At 34.5% G+C, this 26,606-nt stretch overlaps 1 protein-coding gene across 1 annotated transcript in view; it reads right to left on the bottom strand.

Annotated features, from left to right (window-relative positions):
- Window positions 1–26,606, bottom strand: part of USH2A (usherin) — a 231,186-nt gene that overhangs the window by 127,500 nt on the left and 77,080 nt on the right. Inside the window, exons 5-9 of the mRNA XM_039249900.1 lie at window positions 12,627–12,690; window positions 10,413–10,707; window positions 9,467–9,651; window positions 8,757–8,978; window positions 7,527–7,620 (exon numbers count right to left, since the gene is read on the bottom strand). Coding sequence (XP_039105831.1) covers window positions 7,527–7,620; window positions 8,757–8,978; window positions 9,467–9,651; window positions 10,413–10,707; window positions 12,627–12,690 — 860 coding nt within the window. The remainder of the gene's footprint in view (window positions 1–7,526; window positions 7,621–8,756; window positions 8,979–9,466; window positions 9,652–10,412; window positions 10,708–12,626; window positions 12,691–26,606) is intronic.

Raw genomic sequence — 26,606 nt, 5'->3', positions numbered from 1 at the left:
CACGTTACTGCAGGCTCTGCTCAGACAACAGTGTATACTTTATTTTACTGTGTGTGACAATTCTTAAATCTAAGTTTAACACATTAACATTTGTTATGATTATTGCTACATTTGGAATCTATACATTCTACATATCTTACTTATTTCCCTCTTCTTTTTTGCCTTATGTCAGAATAAGAAAGTTGTTTCCTTTTTATTCTCTATAGTTTGGGAAGTTACATACTATATTTCTTCTCTTTTGCTGTGTTATTCTTAAATAAAAATCTTGCTTAATTTTAAATATGAAGTATTCCACTGTCTTCAAGAATAATTCAAGGACCTGTGATCTCCCTAAATGCAATCATCACTTCTGTCTTAAATGCTACTTTTTCAATAGACTATAATATTCAGAGCATTTTTGAGTTGAAAAAAAAATTGAGAGACTGATAGAGTTCCCATATACCTCCCACCCTAGCCTATTCACAGAATCCTCAATTTTCAACATCTGGCACCAGAGTTGTATATGTCATAAGCTTATAAATGTAAATTGGCACATCATTATCATCCACAGTCCACAGTTTACATTAATGTTTACTATATTTATAAGGTTGTATTTCTATTCCATCCCACTGATCTAATTATTTTTGCCAGGGCCACATTGTTTTTTTTTTTTTTATTGTCAAGTTGGTTTACATATAACACTGGGTGTTCATCTCAACAAGTGCCCTCCTCTATGCCCATCACCCTCCTTCCCCTGTCTCCCACCCCCATCAGCCCTCAGTTTGTTGTCAGTATTCAAGAATCTCTCATGGTTTGTCTCCCTCTCTCTCCCCAACTATTTTTCATCTTCTTCTCCCACATTGTCCTCTGTTAACTTCCTCCTAATCCACCTATATGTGCAAACATACAGTATCTGTCCTTCTCTGCCTTATTTCGCTCAGCGTAACACCCTCTAGTTCCATCCATGTTGCTACAAATGGCCAGGTTTCATTCTTTCACTTTGCCATGTAGTATTTCATTGTATACACTGTTTTAATTACTATAATTTTAATGATACCTCTGACTTTGTTCTTGTCTTTCAATATTGTCTTGGCTATTCTGTGTCTTGTGCCTCTAACATAAACTTTAGAAATAGTTTGTTGATATCCATAAAATGACTTTCTGAGGTTCTGACTGGGATTACTTTGAATCTATAGATAAAGGTAGGAAGAACAGACATGTTGACAATACTGAGTCTTCCTGTCTATGAACGTGGAATAACTAGTGCAAGAGTTTTTCAAAGATCAATAATATCACCATGTGCCAGAGAGGAAATGAAATTCTAGACCTTGATTTACTAAATATGCATCTAATATAGATTCTGTAGTATAAACTGTCTGAATGCTAGTTACTTTAAAAATTAATTCATTAGTATTTATAAGATAGAGTATACAATGAAATACATTTAGAATAAAATCTTAGCATGACCAAACAGAAGACATTACTGGGAAAGCTTGATGTGTAATAAAAATATGACTCAAGCTAGTTATGATGACTCATACTTTTGGATTTGTGTGCTCTAAAGGAACACACTTTCTAAAATAACAGGAAATATTCATTTACATAATAAGCATTGTAGAGTGTGATGTTGGCACCATTCAAATTATTGAATGGTAGGAAGGCCTATTATACAAAATGTTTTAAGCTGGCTCTGCTATTTATAATACTAACAAAAATGCATACTGATAGCTAGATTGTAGTTAATTCATAAAAGCCATGATTAATACTATAAAAGGGTCACAAATCAGAGCCAAAGAATAAGAGAAGTATTCATGGTTACTAATAAATTGCTCTGTGAACACTTGGCCACCCTTGCAGGTAATGATGTCACAGAATGATGAAAGAATAGCTAAGTAGCCAACAAAGTGTCAGTGCTTGGCGGAGGCACTGATTATTACATCACTCTTAGCCAAGAGTCCCTGAAAAATGAACATAACTATTAAAAGAAAATGAAAAATCATTAGGACGCAAGTTGCAACTGGTAACATATTTCTTAAACCTATAATTTATCAACACTTGAATTTTTAGAACAAGTAAAGAGGAGTAATGGATGTATTGTAACTATGTAACCTTGTTAGTTGACATACACTGTTCACAGTTCCTAGGTTGTATTCTGCATCTAAGAACTTGACACACACTTCTTGAGCAACAGATGGACCAGAGATATAGTACTGCAATAAAGCTAATAGCAAGTAGTTAGGAAATTATTTAAAAAATAATAAAGGCAAGGGAGGTAGGGAGTGGAATCAGAAACCTACGCACCAAAAGAATACATGTTTGAATAACTCCATGATATGAAATTTTAGAACAGGCAAAGGTAATCTATAGTGACAGAAGGCAGGTTGTCAGTTTCCTGGGACTGAGTTTAGGGAGGAGGCATGTACTGTAGGGAGCACAAAAGAATGTTTAGAGAGAAAAACATTCTATATCTTGAATATGGTAGTGATCACACAAGAGTTGCTAAAACTCAATCAATCTATACATTTTTAAATTGGTACATTTCATGGTATGCAAATCATACTTCAGGTAAGTTGCTTAAAAGGAAAAGTCACGAGTTTTGCAAGACAGTATATTGGTTCAAATTGAGTGAAGGATATAAGAAATCTATTTATTATTTATTACAATTGTACATGAATTCACAATTATCTTAAAATAAAAAATTCACTTAAATTTTAAAATACATGTACAAGTAACAGTGATTATCAGTTATCCAAAAATTATTATTTAAAAAGCATATATGTGTTTCTTATCAAGTGATTCATGCAGGGTTAAATGCAGTGTAATCCCGATTTCTGCTTTGAAACATTCAACTCTGCTTGAAAGTTACTGAATGGAATATAGTCTTTTGAGATTTCTTTTTCTCTGGATTAATCCTTAAATGGAACCACTAAATTATTTATTGTTTCAGTCATTTCTAGAGAAGAAATGTTACAAATATTCTGAAATTATTCTCTATTAATGAAATACACAATTATCATTTATGGTAAGCAACCATACATTAAAGTCAAAACCTTACACTGCCAATACAATACCAAAATCTGTTAGAGTTCCTATGCAGTAGCACAGAGGAGAATCATTGAGTGCCTTAAGGTAGGTGTTTTAGGTATCACAAAATACAATGAAATATTTAAGAAAAAATAAGTGTGGCTTGAAATTTATCTCAGGATCTGTAGGGCCTTTGGTAATATTTTTTCTTCAGGTTTTTAAAAAATATGTTTTATTAACTTTTAATTTTATGAGTGGACAAAAGAAATGGGATTTAGCAATGAAGTTATGAATCAGTTGGTCTTGCTATTCCCAGAATAATTAAACATGTATTCTAGTTACTAGTGTAAGTCTGACTCTATTAAGAGGGCTAGGTATTAATAAAAGTGAGATCACCCACATATAAGGCTACGGACGGGAGAGAATATGGTGCAAACCAAGGAGTGCTACAGCTCCAAAGAGGATTACTGTCGCCCTAAGTTACAATTGTTGCCATGGTGGAAACGTAGACATAGTGTTGGATTACTTTCTGATTAAGAGAAGCCAGGGGTGCCTGGGTGGCTTAGTTGGTTAAGCGTCCGACTTTCGCTTAGGTCATGATCTCACGGTTCGTGGGTTCGAGCCCCGCATCGGGCTCTGTGCTGACTGCCAGCTCAGAGCCTGGAGCCTGTTTCAGTCTGTGACTCCCTCTCTGACCCTCCCCTGCTCACGCTGTCTCTCTCTCTCTGTCTCCTAGAAATAAATAAACATTAAAAAAAAAAAAAAAAAAAAAGAGAAGCCAGAGATGAGAGAGGAGGAGTAGGAGAAGAAGGGAAAATTCTTGTTGGAAATTAATTAAGAAACTATTTAAACTCTGTTCCCTCCTATGAGCCACCTGTTTGTGATAGCAACTTCATAAACAATTAAAGAATGCTTTATATATAAAATTCCACTGGAATGGCTATATATAAAAACTTGCTTCTGAATTCACCATTCTCCTGACTTCATTCGTTTTCACTTCCGCTAAAAACACTTTCTTATAGGACTGCCAATGGCCAAGAATTGGCATGTTCTCAAGGCTTACGTTTTCATCTGTTTGCCAAATGGCTGTAATATAATTCACAAAAGCCCTGTTTATTGAGTACTATTATTAATGGTTAGCATAATACTGTGAAATTGAAGACATTCTTTCTGGATTATGTCCAGATCTTTAAAAAGAACATTGGTTCCAATAGGATATGTTTGGCTTATATTAAAACTTATTATTTTGAAAAGTAGAACAATGTGAAAAGCATTTGAATAAGTATCTTTGCAAATTTTTTTCAGATATCTAAGTCCCACACGTATTAAAATATTTTGAATGATAACAAAAAGAGAATGTCATACTTATGAATGCTTTATAAAATCATTTCTCATTTTCAACACATTGTTGAAAATATAGCACTGAGAAATCATTCAAGTTACCAGTCTATTGACTTTTTCCCTTCAGCTACATTTGGCAAATTTTGCTAACTGAATGATCTGTTGCTTTTTTATTTATGGCTAAATTCATAAATTACCAAAATATGTCAAGGAAGAAAATAACAGAAAAGTCAACTTTTTACATTTGTTCCTAAAAGAAACTAAATGTCTAAATAAGAAGCATTAAAATGTACTCTCAACCTAAATTATAGTTAATTATTTTGCTAGTTCATAATCCAACAGTCACCACCTGAGACCAAGTCTGAAAATCCCAACTTGACTTCTGAAACCAATCATGAGCTTTGATTCATTAAATGGCTCTATTTTTAAAGGGCAGCATGAAATCTTCCAAGAATCATAAAATATCAATTACTCAACTGTAAGCAACTAAAGAGAGAGAGAAAGGTGGAAAAATGGGATGTGGTATCAAAAGGAAAAGGAGATGGAGTGGGGGTTGAGGAGGAAACTAACCAGTCAAAATAAAGCAAAGGAAGCTCAGAAAACAACATATGTGAAAGCATTGCCCAGTCCTTGCTTTGCATACTATATAGATTCAGATCAAAGTGCCTTACTAAATTCTACCCAGAGAGTTTTATTGGTGACTTTGGGAAAGTGGGCTGAGGTTAATAAAAGAAATCACTGATTACAAGGAAAGGGATGTGTCCAAGTTAAAAGATCAAATGGAGAAGACACTAAGAAAACTAGAATAAATGTCACTTTAACTCTAAAATCAAGAACAAATCAAACTAGCAAAAACTTATACATACAATTATGGCTGTAGAAAGAGTTGATCAATCAAGTTCATCCAATTAATTTCCTTTCTCGGACAATATGATAAGCTGTACAATCAAACATACTAAAATCAATGAGTTTTAAAAAGATTTTTTTTCTCATGATATACTAATCAAACCAAATTCAAAGCCTCTGGATGTTAGAAAGCCAAAAAATGTAAAAGATTCCTTCTTTCGAAGCAAATATCAACCAGTGGTGAGGGCTGATGTACAAATTAACAGATCAGCAATATAAAGCAATGATCTGGAAAATAAGTTCAAAGGAACATCTGAATCAGAACATGAAAGTTTTGGCTGGAGCACATAGAAAAAAAGAATACTGTAACCCAATCAAAGACTGAGTTGAAATTCAGGGCCAGGACTACATCCTAAATGTGCTAGAGGAAGTCTACATTGTAGATAGTACTCTTGCCACTGAACTATAGGCACTAATGTTGTCCTTGGAACCAAATTAGATCAGATTAAGAATCTCAGTAAACAAAAAAGGAGTCTAGCAAAACCTTGACAGGTGGATTTTAAAAAAACAACATGGCTCTGGGGCACCTGAGTGGCTCAGTCAGTTAGGCATCTGACTTCAGCTCAGGTCATGATCTTGTGTTTCGTTAGTTTGAACCCTGCCTCGGGCTCTGTGCTGACAGCTCAGAGCCTGGAGCCTGCTTCAGATTCTGTGTCTCCATCTCTTTCTGCCCTTCTGCCCACTCACACTCTGTCTCTCTCTGTCTCTGTCTCTCTCTTTCGAAAATAAACAAACGTTTAAAAAGTTTTAGAAAAATAAAAAACAAGATGTTATATGATATCCTAAAACAAAAGATAGAGAGAAGTAAAGTGACTAAACACATGTACAAGGCAAAGTTTAGAAGACAAGTCGAGTAGGAATGTATGAGACAGTGTACATTGTGAGGTTAATAAAAGAAATCACTGGTTAGAAGGAAAGAGAAATATGCATCTTAAAGAATCAAAGAAGAGGCACTAGAAAAAATATAATAAATGTCACTTTAAGTTTAAAGTCAAGAATCAGTCCAGTGAGTAAAAATTAAACAAATTATGGCTGAAAAAGAATGAATCAATCAAGTTCATCCAATTAATCAATTCTTATACTGTATATGTTTCTTTCTTTAACTTTGTATTTGTTTTGGTTATAAAGTTCCTAGCTTTAGATTTAGAAACATTATCTTAATCTTTATTTTAATAGATTTGCAATTATTTTTACATTTAGGGCTTTAAGTCGCCTGGACTTCTATACATGCCATGAGGTAGGGCTTTAACTTTTTTTTTCCAAATTGACACCAATTCCCTTAAACATTCCTTAGAAGACTCTGCCCTATTTATTTTTTATCACTGGTATGATTGTTTCGGCTGCTGTACTGCTTTCATATCAGCTGTTATTGATGCTGGAAATTTCTATTAACAAAAATCTCTCAACTTCATTTCCATTTACCCCATTTTACTGAAGATATACCTAAAGATCTGCTTCAACTATGAAACTTCCCTGGACCATCATAGACAACCTAAAGTAACATAATTTCTGAGTCCCTTTACTATAGATATTCAAATTAATTACTTAAAACTGCTGATATCAGGGGCGCCTGGGTGGCTTAGTCGGTTGGGCGTCCGACTTTCGCTTGGGTCATGATCTCGCGGTTCGTTGGTTCGAGCCCCTCGTCGGGCTCTGTGCTGACTGCCAGCTCAGAGCCTGGAGCCTGTTTCAGTCTGTGACTCCCTCTCTCTCTGACCCTCCCCTGCTCATGCTGTCTCTCTCTCTCTCCTAGAAGTAAATTAAAAAAAAAAAAAAAAAAAAAAAAACAACTGCTGATAGCAATGAGTTCAACTTGACTGAAACAAATACATAAAAATGTCTTTGCATCAAAAGATGTTTATATTGCACAGACACCTTTGTATAAATACCTTTTAGATGCAGAACTCAGACCCTTAATTCTAGTGCGATGCTATCTAGACACCTTAAAACGTGTTTTATAAAACATGACAATACTGATACAACAAAGACAGAAAAGTAAGGTTTAATCTTAGTTGTTATTTTTCCGATAGAGTTTATTTTAAAAAATAATATTTAAATCCTTTTGATGAGTTTTCTTTTTCTCTACCAAAAAGTTCCTAAAGTAATTGACATTTCAGACTCATGTCAATTTATTTTTATTGACATTCAGAAAATAGACCAAAATTAAGTTTAAAATAAATTATTTTCACCACTCTCTACATTTTTTTTGTTTTGTTTTGGTTGTGTTTTGTTTTTGTTTTGTTTTGAGATGTCCGTGCATCAAACAGAGAACTCACATGAAGTCCTTGGGTGAAGCTTTCCAGAGAGCAGAGGCATCGATAGGGCTGGCTTGTGGTGTCACACATCTCGGCATGACCGTAGCACTGACATCTATGAACAGGAATATCAGAAAACTCCTAAGTCACCTCCACTGTGAATATATTTAAGAACCTGTGAATATATCCAGTGTGTAGATCCAACAAGGAAGACAAATATGATAATCAACACAAAGATCAGTTTCTCTTTTATCATATGGATGCCCATGAAAGTTTTGTATTAATCCTAAAGTACTGGATGAAGTGCCATCAATATCCAAACCATATTGTTCTGAGAAGATAATTTCCAAGTCTCCCTGGAAAAGGGGTCAGAGATTGTTTCCACCTATATCAGCCATATGACAAACTTCTCAAGGGAACCTATGCAAGTCATGGTTAAAGTAAAATTAAAAATAAACAAATTTTTAATGAATGAAATTAACAAATTTCAATTATTTCATGGTTCGCCCCCCAAAAAATTAGATGGTGAATATTTAATAGTATTATTATTTTCTTTATGCTAGTGCTAAACAATACTTATAGTTTGGCATTCTGGTCTGCTTTTAAAGATGTACATTATTTAGCATATCACTCTTCTAGCACAATTCCATGCTAAATATAGTCTACATAGGTACCATTTCCATTTGAGAGAGTATGTTGATCTCCAGCAATCCATATTTTGAAATACTGAGCCATGTTCTCAGTTATGGTCAGATGTTTATAAATTATTTAGGCAATCTTAGATTTTTCCTCCCATGAAAACAAATATTCTCCATAAAATTGTGAATTGTGAACTCAGGGAGACCAAGCCCCACACTTACAAACTGGCTGGGAATATAATTGTACTTTGAAATCGAGCTCCTTCTCTTTGATTTCAAGAATATTTTAAAAATTATACTCTAGAACCAAGTAAAATATTTAGTAAATATTTAGTAACTTATTTCTGTGCCAGATGCAGGGTATCACACCTTCCAAACTCAACAGTTTTTGAAAATTGATTCCATAACAATGTGGTCTTACATATGGGAAAGAATTACATACAAATCTTTCCAAACAATCTTAGAGTAGGAAACCGTTTCCAAGCATGAAGTTTAGAATCTGGCTTGCTCTAAATCTTAATGTATTTTTAAATTAAGTCTGACCATAATCTTGTTGAAAACAAAACTCATGATATAAAGCACCCTGCAATCAAACCTCAGTAATGAACATTACCTCCCAGTGACAGTGATTTCATCGATTGCATAGTATCTGTGTCTGAAGCTGACAGGAGTCTCAGTTGTATAGTACTGTCCATAAAAATGAAGTCTTATTTGTGTGGCTTTTACAAATTCTTGAAGAGATGGAGTATTATAAAAGTCATTGTAGCCAGGACGATGATTTGATCCAAGTGTTAGGATGCTAAATGTGACATTACCATGAGAATATGGAGTCAAACTGTTGATGAAAAATATTTGAAGTCATGAAAAATTATTCACATTTTTAACAAAACAGAATTACAACTCTGAGACATTATTACACAATATATTCATAACAGCTTAAATTCTTCGCTCTGGGAAAACAGACATATCTCATATCTCATATAATTTGTATGCAAACAATATAGGATCAACACAAGAAAAACAAAGTAAAACATTTCCTTGAGGACATAATAAAATTCTATTAATACAGATAACTTGCTAAACGATCTGAAAATCAGATTATAAAACCCAAATGAGACTAAACAAAAGATACTCTAAAGTCTTTTATGAGAACTTTAAAAGGAATTTAAAACTCAAGTTAGGGAGGACTCTTAACAGAATTGCCTCAAGAAACTTCGTGAAACAGACTCACCAGTCTAGTGAGTTAGTCTACCTATTGCTTATTATTAATCCATTAGTTTATTAAAATTAACTCATTCAAAGATATTTGTTAAGTATTCATACGTGGGAAGCTGAAGACAGTTGACAGAATCAGGTTTCTCCAAATCTCCATTATTTTTCATTCCCAAAGCTCTGCAATTTCTAGCAAAATATTGCCAATCCTCCCAATCCAGGCTGTCCTCCTTCTTCCTTTGGATCTTTATCATTGTTGGTTGTGGACTAAGGAACCGAATGATAATATAAAACACCTGAAAATGTAGAAGTCAATCATTGTCTTTAGAGTTGTAAGTTGGACCCATCAGTAGAAATCAAATCAAGGAATTGTTAGCTTCAAATGTTAACCACTTAAGAAGAAATTCAACTTAGAATATGCACCTCAGTTTTTATTAACTTATACTAATTAATAATAAACATTAATTTCAATATCTCATATGATTTCATACAAATATCTAAAAAAGGTCCTGCATATTTTATCTTATTTTTATTTCATACATTATTATACACTATTTTAGTGAAGTCATGTTCAGTTGCCTAATTCACCTTGTAGTAGATTGAATTGCAACCCCAAATAGATACATTTAAGTACTAACTCCCAGTACCTGTGAATGTGACCTTCTTTGGAAACAGGGTATTTGCCCATGTGATTAAGTTAATGATCTGAAGATGAAATCATCCCCGATGAAGGCTGGGCCTTATAACAGAATGAGGGGAAAGATTTGACACACAGACACAAACACTGAGGAAGGTCAGCGCAAAGAGAGGAAGAGATGGGAGTTATGCGGCCATAAATCAAGGAACACCAGGAGACAGACAGCAGGGCTTGGAAGAAGCAAGGAAGGATCCCCACTAGAGTCTTTGGAGGGAGAGTGGTCCTGCCAGCACTTTGACTTTGTACTTCTGATCTTCAGAACTGTGAGAGAAGAAATGTCTGTTGTTTTAAGCCATTAAATTAGTGGTCATTGGTCATGGAAGCTTCAGGAAACTAACAGACCCCATTATTTCAAATTACCTGATATTGTCCATTTTCCAAATCTATTGAAATAGTCACTCCTTGATTAAGCTGGGTAATGTTTGTAAACACATGTGATACCCATGAAGTATTGATATCATTATCGTTGACAAAAGAGAGAGGGTGGGCTTCGGGATTCAGCCGTAACACCCTTTCAGGTGTGGTGTCCTCTTCGTCATTAGGAATGCAGTATCGCTGAACCAAAGGATGGACCCGAGGGTGGCTGCCAGGGCAGCGACAATGTGACTGGGTATGCAATCTGAACAGATTTCCAGAATAAACTTCCAGAATCTCCCTGTGGTTGTAAGAAGCAGAATGTAAGACAAAGAGTTCAACAGTAATAGAACTTCTAAGGGTTGTTATAAATGAATATCACTATTTTAACATTTTGATTAGGTATCCATTTAATATTAATAATTTTCTAAACAGAATATAAAGTCAAACTCATTCCTGGTGAAATAAACACACTCATAAAATATGATACTAGAATCAGTAAATTCTTAACTGTTAACGTTTTACACTGAGAAGCATGTGTAACCCCTTGTTTGATTATCAAGACATTTATTTCAATATCATAATATTTCACTGTACCTATTTGTGATAAAAAAAAAAAAAGAAAGGTAATATTCATGTAGGTTGTTAAACTGACTTACCCCTGAGACTGAACAATCATACATTGAAAATACTGAGAGTTCTAGAAAAGGTCTCCAATTAATCCACAGGAAAGAAATAGGAAAGTAAGTATCATTTATATGCCGCTGTTTTAAGTAAAGGGACGGAGGCCAAGACCATTTGTCAATGGTTTCCTGTGACTCATGAGTACAGACTCGGGCATCCTAAAGTGCTTCAATGGCTTCAGATCACCTGGCAGCTGCCAATAGTCAAAGAATAATGCCAATTCCAGCAGACATAGTTAATTTTTTTCATTAAGGGCAATATACCTGTTCTAGGTCAGAATCAGTCATTCTATTTATAGGCATTCTTCCCTATAATACCATTCCAGACATCTCAGGTAGGCCAAGATCAGCAATCAGGTCTAACTAGAGAGACCAGGCTTCTTCCTTCAGACTCCAATGGAGTCAGGCAGTTTATCCACTCACCAAATCACACTTCCTTCTTTTAATCCTTTTGATATTTTAGAATGAGACCAAAAGTGACTTTCCAGTGAAATCTTTTCCCCTGGGAAAAACTTTAATAGTACCAAAATTGTTACAACACTACTCTGCAGAATTTTGGATAAAGGTGATTTAAAGGATAGCAAGACTGGTGGCAGGAAATCTCCCTAATAATGTGTTCCAGTGTTACAGCACCCTTTATACACGTAGGCCTTGATGATACCCAACTAGTAAATAATGTTGATATTTCTACTGGACATACTGCTGACCATAGAAGCACTTCGAGAGCAATACTCAAACTGACAAGAGCTACTACTGTCATTTGGAAATTCATCACACTAATTTACGTCTTCCTTCAAGAAATGTGAATAAACATTCTTTTTGCTCCTTAATAGAAGTAAATAACATCAGCTCATCCATACCACCATATACTATTATGTAATCTAATCATAAGTTGACAGAGAAACTTTAAGAGGACAGCTAAGCAGAATTTCACTTGAACTTTTCTGAACAGAATGAAAATATATGTCCTTAAGAATCCCTAGGAAAGATTCTCAAGATGAGGAAATACTTGATTAACACTAGGCCAACTCTATATAATTTCTGTTCACTGGAAGTAGAAAAATATACAATAATACATCAAATTATTCATTCTTCTTGTCTCCAAGTCTAATAATCTCAGCTGCTTGAGACTTTCTCATGGATCAAAAGAATCACTTTCATTGTTCTAAATTCTTTAGCATTTATAAGTTCAACAAAGAAATTTTAAAAGGGAGACAGAGCAGTTTCTTAAGTATCCCAAACTACTTCATATAGAATATTTAAACAAATGAATTCTATAATACAACATGTTCAAAAATCTAGTTTCCTTAGAGGAAATCCTTTGTAAAGAATTTGATCAATTTCATATTATAAGAAGTTATCCAACAGTGAATGCCAACCATAGATATAGCCAAAGAAAACACTATAAACTTTAATTAGGTGATATTTGCCAAATTCTATAAAGTTGAAAAATAACGTAATCTTTTGCAACTCTTACTTAATCGAATTCAGGAATTATTCTTACACCTGTTGAGCTCACAACACCACATTCACTTACCTATTTGTAAGTGCCACTTGGTATAATCGAAAATCTTGCATTCTTCCAACAAACTGCTCTAGTCCTGCAGAATACATATAATGTACATAATATAAGAAGTTGTAGTTTCCCAAGCAGTGGCTGGCAAATAAATAAATAAATCAGCTGAGCGTCTGACTCTTGGTTTTTGCTCAGGTAATGATTCCAGGGACATGGGATTGAGCCTCATGTCGAACTCCATGCTCAGCATGGAGCCTGCTTGAGATTTTTTCTCTCTCTCCCTCTGCCCCCTCCCCTTGCTCTCTCATGCTCTCTCTCTAAAATAGTGTTTTCCATAGACATTGCAAAATTTAATCCAAAGTGAATATTTTCCCAGCCTGTTTACTGACCCTACCTGTCTTTCTCCAGAAGATGCCTCCCCAAATAATTTTTTTATTTCTTTTAATTGGAGTAGAATTGACAAAGTTACATTATTTTCAGAGGTACAACACAATAATTCAACACTATCTGTTATATTATGCTCACCACAAGTGTAGCTCCCATCTGTCACCATAAAATGCATTATGATACCATTGATTCTATTCCCTATGCTGTACTTTTCATCCCTGTGACTTATTCATTCCATAACTCCCCAAATCAAATTTCACTCTAGTTTATAAACCCATAAATCTATCATGTTATCAATGCTAAATTTGATTGTCTTCTACTTTCAACTGCAATTCCCAGAGCATTTGCATTGCCAAGAGGAAGACTCCCAACCTGTTCTATCAACCCCCTACTCGGTCTCCAAGCTCCAGAGAATCACTTTGGGTCATCTCCAAACTTAGATTAATGCCTAGTCTAGAAAATCTCCTGTAAATGAGGATAAATTGAACACCGCCTACTCATAAATTCTGAGCTATTCACATATATCAATGGTATTCTAGCTCAGTCTCAAAATTCCATTACCTCCTGAGAATTCTTCTCAGACAAGCCAGACTCAAAGTCCACTCTGCATTGAATTAAGTGAACTTACAAGGTGTAGGTAGATATCAACCTTAAATTACACATTACTTCAGTAATTCATTTAACAAATATTTATTTAGAATTTAATAACAGGTAAGTCAAAAAGAATAGGAACAAAAACCTAAAAAAGAAAAACAAAGAAACCTACCACCTCAAAGGTTTTTTATTATGCTTCTAATAATGAGGAAAACTTGATTAAATGGAAAGATTGTAGCTAGAGTTTGGATCACGGGAACAAAAGAGGGGGTGTGATGTACCTTATTGTGCCAATTCAATAATTATTTTAAAATTAAATTTACAGGGGGCACATGGGTGGCTCAGTCAGTTAAGCGGCCGACTTTGGCTCAGGTCATGATCTTGTGGTTGCTGAGTCTGAGCTCCGCATCGGGCTCTGTGCTGACAGCTCAGAGCCTGGAGCTGCTTCAGATTCTGTGCCTCGTCTCTCTCTGCCTCCCACCCCCCACTCATGCTCTGCCTCTCTCTCTCAAAAATAAATAATAAAACATTTTAAATTAATTAATTAAATTTAGAGCAATGGTTAGCTTACCGAATGACCATTTCCTCAAATGTGTTCATTTATATGATAGAGAGAGTGCAACTGGGGGAGGGACAGAGAGAGAGGAATGGAGGGAGGGTGGGAGGAAGAGAGAAAGGAAGAGAGAGATTGAGAGAGAGAGAGAGAGAGAGAGAGAGAGAGAATCTTCCGTAGGCTCCATGGCCAGTGCTGAGCCAGATGCAGGGCTTGGTCCCATGACCCTGGGATTATAACCTGAGCTGAAATCAAGAATTAGATGCTCAACCAAATCACCCAGGTACCCCAGTGTGTTTGTTTTCCAGATATTGTCCTTTTGTCTTGATAACAGAGTTTTAAAGAATATTTGATCTTTGTTGCAGCTCCTTGGTGGTGACATGGAAGAAACTGGGGCAGGGTAAGGATAAATCTAATGAATAAAAGATGTACAGTAAGAATTAGCACACCAAACAGTATGAGATATTGCTCTCAGAAGCAGGAGAAGATAAATGAGCAAAGAGCGTGACGTTTGGCATGAGTACGTGTCTGTAAATGTATATGTGCACATATGTGTACGTATATATATGTATATGTGCATGTGTGTATATATATTTTAAAGGATATTTAAGAAAGAAACCAAGAATATTTTATATATTAATTTTTTTCATAAGTATAAATATTTTCAATCAATATGCTTTAAGAAAAACTATGTCTGTGGGCTTTCCCTCTCCACCCCTCTGTCTCGGTCCTTCAGGCACCCCACAACCTGAGGTCCATAGGAAGAAGGTAGGACTACACAGCCCCCTGCTCTGACTTTTCAGTAAGGAGAGTTGCTCTGTCCTATCTGTCCAGAAACAGGCAAGTGGAACAAGTGCAAACTAATTATGTATTAAATCGGTGTTATGAAGACAAAACAAAAAATACTATAAAAGCTTGTACACATTTTTAGAATTCCAACACAGTTTGCTCTAAAATGTGTAATTGAAAGAAATAAGAAAATATGATAATATGTTTATTGGTGAAGTGACCGTCCAGAAAACTTGATAAACTGACCTGGATCCAAGATCTAAAGTTAAGCAAAGTAGGGACTGGCCAAGGAAGGATATGCCCACCTTGAAGATAGGAGGAAAGATGGGAAGAACAGGTATGTATACAGTTAACTCATTGTGTGCTTGTGTATTTTTGTAGGGGAGGAGGGAAGACAATTAGAAAAAAATTACTCATGGTATGAATTTTCCGAGGTAAGAGGTAATGAATGCTGTCCTCCTAAATGAAAGAAGCTGGGTCTACCTTCTGTTTCTTTCTTTAACTTCACCTATTCACACTCAATCCACACCCAATCTTTTATCTTCCTAACATCTTTTATAACCTTTGCTGCAGTTTTACATCCTGAATTTAAAGTGCCCCACTATTAAATGTTTTATCTCAAATAACCCAGAAAGAAGAGATCATAAAAAATATGAGATAATCATTCGTGATTTTGAAAGGCCTAATCGAACTAAAAGCAAAAGTAATGAATGTTTTGATTCTTGTCAAAGCCAGCCAGCCTCATGGTTATAAATTGTCAAGGTGGCTGTACTCTTTTTCTTTTTAATAGTTTATTGTCAAGTTGGTTTCCCTATCACACCCAGTGCTCATCCCCACAGGTGCCCTCCTCCATGCCCATCCCCCTTCCCCTCTCCCCCACCCCCATCAGCCCTCAGTTTGTTCTCAGCATTCAAAAGTCTCTCATGGTTTGCCTCCCTCCCTCTACCCCACTATTTTTCCCCTCCTCCACATGGTCCTCCGTTAAGTTCCTCCTATAAGTGCAAACATATGGTATCTGTCCTTCTATGCCTGACTTATTTTGCTCAGCATAACACCCTCAAGTTCCATCCATGTTGCTACACATGGCCAGATTTCATTGTTTCTCATTGCCCTTTAGTATTCCATTGTATAGATAAACCACATCTTCTTAATCCATTCGTCAGTTAATGGACACTTATGCTCTTTCCATGTTTTGGCTATTGTTGAGTGCAATGTTCACAAATCAATCAATGTAATACATCACATTAACAAAAGAAAAGATAAAAACCATATGATCCTGTTGATAGATGCAGGAAAAGTATTTGACAAAATACAGCATCCTTTCTTAATAAAGACCCTCGAGAAAGTCAGGATAGAAGGAACTTACTCAAGCATCATAAAAGCCATCTATAAGAAACCCTCAGCTATCATCATCCTCAACAGGGAAAAACTGAGAGCTTTCCCCTGAGATCAGGAACACGACAGGGATGTCCACTCTCACCACTGTTGTTTAACATAGTGCTGGAAGTCCTAGCACCAGCCATCAGACAACAAAAGGAAATAAAAGTCATCAGAATTGGCAAGGAAGAAGGCTGTACTCTTTTATGCATTCATTCATTCAACAAGTATTTATTGAGAGTCTATAATGTGTTAGGCACTTTCACAGTTTCCAGGGATATATCAGTGAACAAAATACACACAAAAATAAAAAAAAAAAATTCTTTTTACGGAGCTTGCATTTAAGCAGTTAGATGAACATAATACATGAGTGATTTACATAGTACACTAGAACATGATAAATGCTATGAAAAACTGGGAAAATTAAAGCAGCTTGGAAAGCACAGACTGGATTTTTAATTTGGATGGTATGTTCAAGAGGGCCTCATTGAGAATGTGGTATTGACAGGGGAAAAGGAATGAATCATTCATATATCTAGGGGCAAAATATTCCAGACAGGAGTCAGTGAGTGCACAGACCCCTAAGGCAGTATGCTTGGCATGTGAGAGGAACTGCAAGGAGCCAGAATCCAGGAGCAGAATAATAGAGGGGAGGCTATTGGAAGATTAGGTCAGACAAGTAACTGGCTGGGGGGAATGGGGTTCAAATCATTAAAAGTCTTGCAAACCTACTGTAAAGACTTTGATTTTTATTCTGAATGAAATAGGCAGTCACTGGAGGGTTTAGAGTAGAGGACTGACATGATCTCACGTTTATTCAAAAGTGTTAAGAATAGAATGGAGAGGACAAGGGTAGAAGTAGTGAAACTATTATAGTAATCCAAGTGAAAGATGATGGGAGACAGACCAGGGTGTAGAAGTGGAGGTGTAGTTTTCAATGCTGATAAATTAGAATTCACTTCCTATATTTTAATAATAGTTAAAGAGGAAGCCCTGCTGTAGAGGAATAAAATATATTTTATCATCTATAAAATAAAGGGGCTGTGTTTTATGACCTTTAAAAACCATTTCAGTTTTAAATTTTGGAGTCTGGACATAGAAAAATCACATCCTCTACTGCAGAATTCATATCTGAAAAAAAATTCTGAAATAAAAAGTGAGAAAAAATTCTCTAGAGACCTAGAGTTAATGGTGAATCATCCATTCAAGTAAGAGAATAATGATTTTGATTTCAGGGGAAAATATCATAAAATATCTTGAGGATAAAGATGGATTTTACTCCTTCCTTTGCTAGTTGCCAATTATTTAACAATAGATATGCATTGGAATAGTTCCATATAAAGATTTTTCTTTGAAAAAATATTCATATGGTAAAAATAGGTCTAAATAATATAAATGGGTCAGGGAAATAGATAGACTTATACCAGAAAGATCTCACAATTGTCTATTCAGAAAACAAATAATGACTGGGAAAAGGCAGTACATCCACATTACAATAGGTGGCATAACAAAATTAGATAAATGGGAAAAGTGTAAGTAATTTAATATATAAATCAGGGTGAAAACGGATTTTCAAAAAACCTAAATTAACAAATGTCACAGCAATTGGAAAGGAAGAAATAAAACTGCCTCTATTCATGGATAATGTGAGTGTCTACTTAGAGAATTCCAGTGAATCTACATAAGAGCTACTAGAATAAGTGAATTTAGCAATTTTATATGATACAAGTAAAATGTATAAAAATCAATTCAATTCTTATATGCTAGTTATGAAACACTGAAAATAAATTTTTTAAGTACGATTTATATTAGCCACAAAACATAAACTACTAGTTATAAATCTAACATAACATGGCAGTGTCTGTAGGGGTTAAAATGCAAAACAATGATAAAAGAAATTATACGATGTCATTACAAATGGAAGAGTAACAACAACCGAAAATTTTCTCTGCCATAAAAGTAATGAAAACACTAGCAAAGAGTGTCAAATCAACGTCTCTGGAACTCTGTAAATTAACTAAAATTCTGAAAATATCCAGGGAGGATTTATTTTTAATGTATGAACATCAGTAAGAATAGCCTGTTTGTTTGGCATTTTAACTTTCTCTGTTCCTATCCTCCTCTCTGCCACTCAGTGGTAATCTCCAAAACAAACATCCATAATCACAGTGATAAGCAGCAGCCTAGCAGCCACTGGAGAAATCAAAATAAATTGGAGTTCTTACAAAGCCCCAACCTCAAAAAACTTAGTCTCTGACAATATGTTAGAAAACCCATGAGCAAGACTTGAACAGACTCAGAGCTTGCCCAGTGGAAACAGTTATTTCTCTATGGATGTTTGTTGGAAACAATCAGTGGCAACTGCTTAACATTGCAGTTGCCTGAGGTAGCGATAATGGTGGGAAAAAAAAAAAAGTTAAAAGAAAAGCTGAAGTATAACATATCCAAAGGGGGTTTTACAAAGCTCTGAAATATTATTGGAAATCTAGAATGCCAAGCACATGTCCATGCTCAAGAGAGACCTGAGAAGGACCGAAGTTCTCACCTCTGCTTGACCTTCTGACTCTGCAGTAGCAGGTAGTGGTGACTAAAGAAGACAGCTTACCTGTTTATAGGTTAGAGGCACACTGTAACACAAATACTGAGCTTTAAGCAAAGACTGAAAAATGTATTCATTCTAGGAATTCAAGACATTCTCTCTTCAGTCATTTAGCTGAGTACTAAGTTAATCGAACAGAGATCTCAGTGACCACATGTGACAATAATATAGGTTGTATGTAATTCATTTAGGAAAGTCACTAAACAAGAAAGCAGCAATAAACAGAAACATTAAAAAAATTTCCTGGGAATGGGGAGAATTCTTTTCAGATTTGCTATATTATAGTATTTAAAACATCCAGTTTTTAACAAAAAAAAAGGTGACACTTGGAAAAACAACAACAACAAGAAACTATGGTTGATAATTAATATACAGTACACGGAAAAGCAGCCATAGAAACCTGGCCAATTGTAAGTCCATGCACTAAACTTAGTAAACAGAGTCTTTAAATCAACTATTTTAAATAGTTGTTCAAAGACTAAAGGAAATTATGACAATGATGACTCAGCAATTAGAGAATATGAGTAAGGAGACAAATTGTAAAAATAAAAATTCACTAGAGGAGTTCATTATCAAATACAAATGGGCAGAAGAAAGAATTAGTGAACATGAAGATAGGTCAAATGAGGTTATTTGGCCTGAGAAAGAGGAAAAAGTAATGCAGAAAAACAAAAAGAGCTCCAGAGAACTCTAAGTTACCATCAAGTGTACCAACATAAGTATAAAAGGAATAACAAGAAAAGAGATAAAGAACAGAAAAAATATTTTTAAAAGAATTACTAAAGCCTTCTCAAATTTGATGAATACCAGTAACCTACACATCCAAGAAGCTCAATGAACTCAAAGAAGGATAAATTCAAAGAGGTCTACATCTAGAGATATCATTATCAGACTGTTGGAAGACAAAGAGAAAATCATGAAAGCAGTAAGAGAGAAATGACCCATCTGATACAAAGTATATTTGATACAATTAACAACATTATTTTAATCAGAAACCATGGAGGCCAGAAGGCAATGGGATGATATATTTAAGGCACTGAAAATAAAAACTATTGTCAACCAAATATTGTCTCCAGGAAAAATGTTCTTCAAAACTGAAGGACAGATTAAAACATTCTGAGATAAACAAAATTGGAGAGAATTGTGACTAGTTGACCTGCTTCATACAGGCTTACTAAAGTAAGCTTTTAGGTTGAAATAAAAGATACTAAACAATAAGTCTAATGTACAAGAAGAAATAAAGAGCCCCTTTAAAAGTAACTACAAAGATAAATATATAAGAGAATACATTTTTTTTCTTTTTTTTTTAAATAGTTTATTTTCAAATTAGTTTCCACATAACACTCAGTGCTCATCCCCACAAGTGTCCTCCTCCATGCCCATCCCCCCTCCCCCCCACATCCATCAGTCCTCAGTTTTTGTCAGCATTCAAGAGTCTCTCATGGTTTGCCTCTCTCCCTTTCCCCCACCATTTCCGCCCTTCTTCTCCCCCTTGTTCCTCCGTCAAGTTCCTCCTAATCCTCCGATACGTGCAAACATATGATATTTGTCCTAAGAGAATACATTTTTATTTAGAATACTATTTTCTCCTGATTTAAAAAACAACTGCATAACAGAATAATTATAAATCTGTGTTAATGGGCACCTAACACCATAATTTGAATGACAGTAACAAGGGGAAGGAAAGAAAACTAAATAGCTACAAAGTTTTTGTATACTATTGACTTTAAGTTGGTATTGGGGTGCCTGGGTGACTCAGTATGTTAAGAGTTTTATTCTTGATTTTGACTCAGATCATGATCTCACAGTTTATGAGTTCAAGTTCCTTAGGAGAGTTCTATCACTCTCTCTCTCTCTGCTCCATCTCTGCTTGTTCTCTTTCTCTCTCTCTCTCTTTCAAAATAGGCAAACTTAAAAAAAAATAGGTTCACAATAATCAAAACTAGATTGTTCTGTTAATTTTAATACCCTGGGAAACTACTAACAAAATAACAAATAGTAAAAGAAATGATGAGAAAGTTAAAATGGTATACTAAAATATATTAACACAAAGGAAGATAGTAATGGAGAAATAGAGGAACAAAAAAGATATATGAAACAAACAGCAAAGTGACATTTCAACTACCTTATCAATAATTACATTAAGTGGAAATGGTATAAACACCGCCCAGCAAAGGAGATATTGAAAGAAGGGGAGAGAAAAACAAAATCCAACTATATGCTTTCTAGGAAAGACAAAGTCAAAGAAACAAATAGGTTGAAAGTTAAAAGACAGAAGAATGATACATTACAGAAAATGTAACCAAACACATTTCCAATAACCAATGTGTCAAGGAAAAAATCACACACACACACACACGCATACACACACACACACACACACACACACAATACCTAGAAGATCCTTTAAGACAAATGAAAACAATCACACAACATAACACACTTCTTGAGTTTCAGGTAAAGTGATGCTTAAAAAGAAATACAGTTATAAATATCTATATTAAAGAAGAAAGTAATGAATTCAATGACCTAATATTCTATCTTAAAAAATTAGAGGGGAAAAAAGAGTAAACTTCACCCAAAGCAAGTAGAAAGAAGCAAATTATAAAGACTAGAGCAGACATAAATAGAAAATAGAAACACAATAGGGAAAGCCAACAAAAGTTTATTCTTTGAAATGATCAACAAATCTGACAAACATTTAGTTAGACTGACCAAGAAAACAAAAACAAAAAAAGTCAAATTACTAACATCATAAATGAAGGAAGGAACATTATAACTGTTCTTACAGACATGAAAAATTATGAGATAATCCTGTAAACAACTATTTACTAACAATTAGATAATCTTGATAAGATGAACAAATTCTATGAAAGGTACAAACTACTTAAACTGACCCAAGAAGAAATAGACATTCTGAATAGTTTTAATAAGCAGAGAGAATAAATTAGTGATAAAAACATTTTGACACAAAGAAAATCCAGGACCAGATCCCTTCACTGGTGAATTCTTCCAAACATGTAAACAAGGAATAACACCAATCCCTCACAAGCTCTTCCAAAAAATATGGAAGAGGAAGAAACACTTCTCGACTCATTCATAAAATGAACCAGAATTCATAGATTCATAGAATCATCTTATCCCAATACCAAAACCAAAAATGATATCACAAGAAATTTACAGATCAATATGTTTTATGAATGTAGAAGCAAATCTTCAACAGAATACTACTAAACCAAATCCAACACCATAAATACAGAGATTATATACCATAAGCAACTGAGATTTATCTCAGAGATACAAGACTGGTCCAAAATGTGAATATTGAATAATACATAATATTGATAGAATAAAGGATTTAAAAATGATCATTTCTATAGATTCAGGAAAGGCACTTGCCAAATTCCAACTCTATTTCATTATAAAAACAAACTATTAAAAATGGGAATTTCCTTATTGGATAAAAAGTATTTATAAAAACCTACAGCTAACATTACACTTTGTAGTGAAAAACTAAATGTTTTCACCTACAATCAGGAACAAGACACTAATGTCCACTCTTGCCCCTTCTATTCAACATTGTTCTAGACATGCTAGCCAGGGCAATTTGGCAAGAAAAATATACATTTTACAAAATGGAAAGGAAGAAAAATGAATGTGTCCGAGGACAAACCTAAAAATATAGAATTTTATAAATTATAAAATGAGATAAAACTAATTCTCAACCTGGGAACGAATAAATGCTTTTTTTCCCAAAAAATGGGATATTAATAACACAACTACAAGGAATGCACCAAACCTCAAATAATTCCCAATTTTTGTGCAATAGCCAAGTTAAAAATACACTAAGAAAGTTCTGTACATTTTAACATAAAGATAATAGTTTATATTACTTAAGGATACTTACATATATATTAGGTTTAACCATTTGAAATAGCTAATATTTGGCCATTTTTAATGTAAAAATGGCTATTTCATATGAGTCTACCTTATAACAAAATCATACAAATGTAAATGAAGATGAAAAATGTAAATGCATTATAGGAAAGGAAATCTTTAAGATTCTTTAAAAATCACTTAAATATATTTTGAAATTTCAATTTCAAATGTCCATTGCCTGAAAAAATCACTGGCATAAAGAAAGTAGGAGTATTTCTAAATTATTTTAGAAGGTTAGATGTTGGTATAAATGCTAGTCAAATAAATGGTAATAGCAATGTTAAGTTACTAAGATTAGATCTGTCCCTTGTGAACCAAAAGTTTTAGAATTAGAAGAGTAATAATTAGCATAGACGGCTTTAAATAGAGTTATCTACCCACAGGTTAAAAGAATTAAGAATAATTACTGAATTTCTTTTTGGAAATAGTATCTAACATGATATCAATTTGAGAATCCTCATTTTAGAAAATAACAGAGCTTAAAGACTGAGCATTTTGACACCATTAACAGATTCACATGTATAAAGAACAAACTCTCAATGTAGTAGCAAATCTATCTTTTAACAAAGACTTAGCTAATTGCCTTTCATCATTTCTATCAGGAATTTGGATTGAAATTAATGGTATGCATGAAGAAACCGGGTTAATTATCTGATTTCTATTCACTTCATTGTGACACTAAAGAAAACATTTTTTTCTAAAACAACTTTAAAAATAAATCATAAAAATCCAGAACTTCAAAATACAATAGTTCTAGAATACAATAAAAACAGCTTGTTCATTTTTTTTAATGCTCAAAATGGTAAGGGCTTCATGCCAAAAGAAAAACAAAAAAACAAAAAAACACCCACCTAGAATGTGTTTTCTGGTTTTGTCATTACTGTTAACATTGTTTTTTGGCAGCAAAAGAATAAGAATATACTCCACTTGTCATCTAACTATAAGGAAATAAAGCTCCAAATGAAGCTATCATTGCAGATAACAATAAAAACACAAGCATTTAAGGTACAGTCATATACAATTAATACAGGTACTATACAATTGTACAATACATACAGTATTATAAAATTTCTTGAATAAAGGAAAGTTTGAAAATTCACCTCCAGAGTCATTATTTAAATCAGTAAAAAGAAAGTTGTTATCCTGAAGAATCAAAGGATGACCACAAAATATTCAAGAGTAATGAACAACCACCAGAGAACAGAACCTTATATTATGCTAATTTTATCCAATTCTTTTTCTTCTTTTCAGAACCAGTTTTCTCCAATGTCTACACCCAAAGCCTCCTTTTCCTTACTATGTAGATTCATTTTAGGTGATCTCTAGTCCCTTTTCTCTATCGCTCAACTGAAAGTGTACTCTTAATGGCCACCCTGGGTGTGATTTTTCAGTCTTATAAATTCTTCTTCTTAATATTCCTCTGTTTGATATTATTGAAGAACATCTTGAAATCACCTTCATTTGTCTTCTAATATCCTAACCCTTCCAGACTACTTCTTCTTCTGAAGCTCCTTAGTTGCCTCTCTTCTTTATCCCCATCCCCCAACCTTATATCTGTAGCTCTATACTCTTTTTCTAGTTTTCTCTCCTCCAAGAATTTTACCTGCTTCTAGAACTTCAAAAATAACCTCCATAAGGAATATTCTTATCTCTGTATCACTAACCCTAATTCAGTCCTCAAATCCAATCTCCTGTCTCAAATGACCTTTTGCCATTTCTACTTGGCTGTTTCATTTCTATCTCAAATAATCAACGTTAATTCCCCTAAGCTCACTCACTATGCTCTCCTTTCCCTCAGTTCCTCCCCTTCATTAACCTTTCTCTCCTCCTCCTCCCCACCTCTTATATGCACATACACACAAAATCCCAACATCCCTTTTTCTCTTTTTGAAACACCTTTGACTTCTTCTCCTTTAATCACAGTATCTGCTCAACTACTTCCTTGTAACATTTTCCATTCTCACAAAGTAAGTTCATTAGATATCGTATCTGAAACACTGCCAGAGAGGTGACGCTGACAAACTAATTTTAGCTGTACTCATATACTCTACCCTTTAGATCCTTTACCTTCATCCATTTATTGAGCAAACAGCAAATGTTTATTGAATAGCTATCATGTGGCAGGTAATCTTCCATGCTCTAGGGATACATCAGAGAAAAATGTAATCAAACAAAAAATAACAGAATTTATAGTCTAGAAGGGAAAACATACATATGCGATAAAAATACTAAGTAACCCACATGATAAGTTAAAATGTTAAGTTCCATGAAAAAAAAAAAGAGCCGCAAATCATGGGACCAATCATGGGAACTGAAGGGTGGTAGAGAAGATTTCATTAAGAAGGTAATATTTGAGTAGACCCAAAATAAGAGACGGAGTCAGCCCAATGGAAATGTGGAGGTATAAACTTCCAGTCTAAAGGACTAGTGAATACTGCAAAGACCCTAAGACAGAAGCACACTTCACATATTCAACTAATAGCAAAAAGGCCAGTTGGGGTGACACAAACTGAGAAAAACAATTGGTAGTGATAGTAAAGCCAGAGAAGTATTTGCAGTCAGATCATGTAGGTTTTATAGGCCATCATAAAAAATGGTGGCTTTCACTCTGGCGAGGTAGGGAAATAATAGAGCATTTTGAACAGAGAAGTAACATGATCTGACTCATGAGTAACAGAACAATCCTGACTACTGTGTTGAGGATAAAGTGGAGGGCAAGGTGAAGGCAGTTAAAAAAACTTTGCAGTAATACAGGCAAGAGCAGCAACCATACCCTGGACAGGGGTAACTCTAGTGCAAGTGTGAGTTGGAATCAAAATCTGGACACATTTTGAAGGTAACATCAACAGGACTCTTCTGATACGTCATATGTCAAATGTGAGAAGAATTGGCAAGGACTCCAATCTTTTGTTCTGAATTAGTGGAAAACTGAAACTACCCTTACCTGAAATAGGGAGGATTATAGAAGAAGTACTATGTACATCCAAATGAAATGCCTAAAACATCAAAAGTCCAGTTTTGGAAAAAACAAAGTTTAATTTTGAGATACAAATTAAGCATCCAAAAGGAGATTTTATATAGTCTGATGTAGCAGTCTGGAATTTAGGAAAGAGGCTAGGAGAAAGAGGAAGGAGGGTAGATTTCAATTTAGACCTCAAGCCACTTAGATGGTACTTAAAACTTTGAACCTGGAGGTGATGTTTAAGGGAGTGCATGCATATAGACTTAGGAACAGAGCCAAGGTGTAAGTCCTGGAATACCAATATTAGGAAGCCAAATGAAAAAAACAGGAACCAGGAAATCAAAGTGAGACATAGCAACTAGAAATTCAGGGGCAAACCAGGAGATAATCTGGTCTTAGACACCAAGTGAAGAAACTATACCAAGAAAGGAGTGATCTCAACTCTTTTAAGTGTTGTTGATGGGTCAAATAGGGTAAAGATGTGAAATTAACTATCAGATTTATGATTTGAAGGTCAGTGGAGATTTGACAAGTATAATTTAAATGCTGGGGTGAGCTAAAGCCTGATTGTAGACGGTAAAACTGGAAAAGACAGACTGCTATCACTGACAAAACACTGAGGGAATTTTGCTTAAACAGAGGACCAAAGAAACAAACAAAACAAAACACTTCTTCTGGCCGAGGAAGTAGGAGCCAAGAAAAAATTTTAATGAAAGAATCATACCATATCTGTATGTCCTTGACATTTTCCATTAATACTAGAGAAGTTCCAAAATACTAGAAAATACAATACAGGAGCAA

This window comes from Hyaena hyaena, unplaced genomic scaffold, assembly GCF_003009895.1.
Source record: "Hyaena hyaena isolate Hyena2069 unplaced genomic scaffold, ASM300989v1 scaffold_349, whole genome shotgun sequence".
NCBI classification, from domain to species: domain Eukaryota; kingdom Metazoa; phylum Chordata; class Mammalia; order Carnivora; family Hyaenidae; genus Hyaena; species Hyaena hyaena.
The sequence above is the reverse complement of the archived record's forward strand: the minus strand, read 5'-3'. Positions and strand labels throughout refer to the sequence as shown.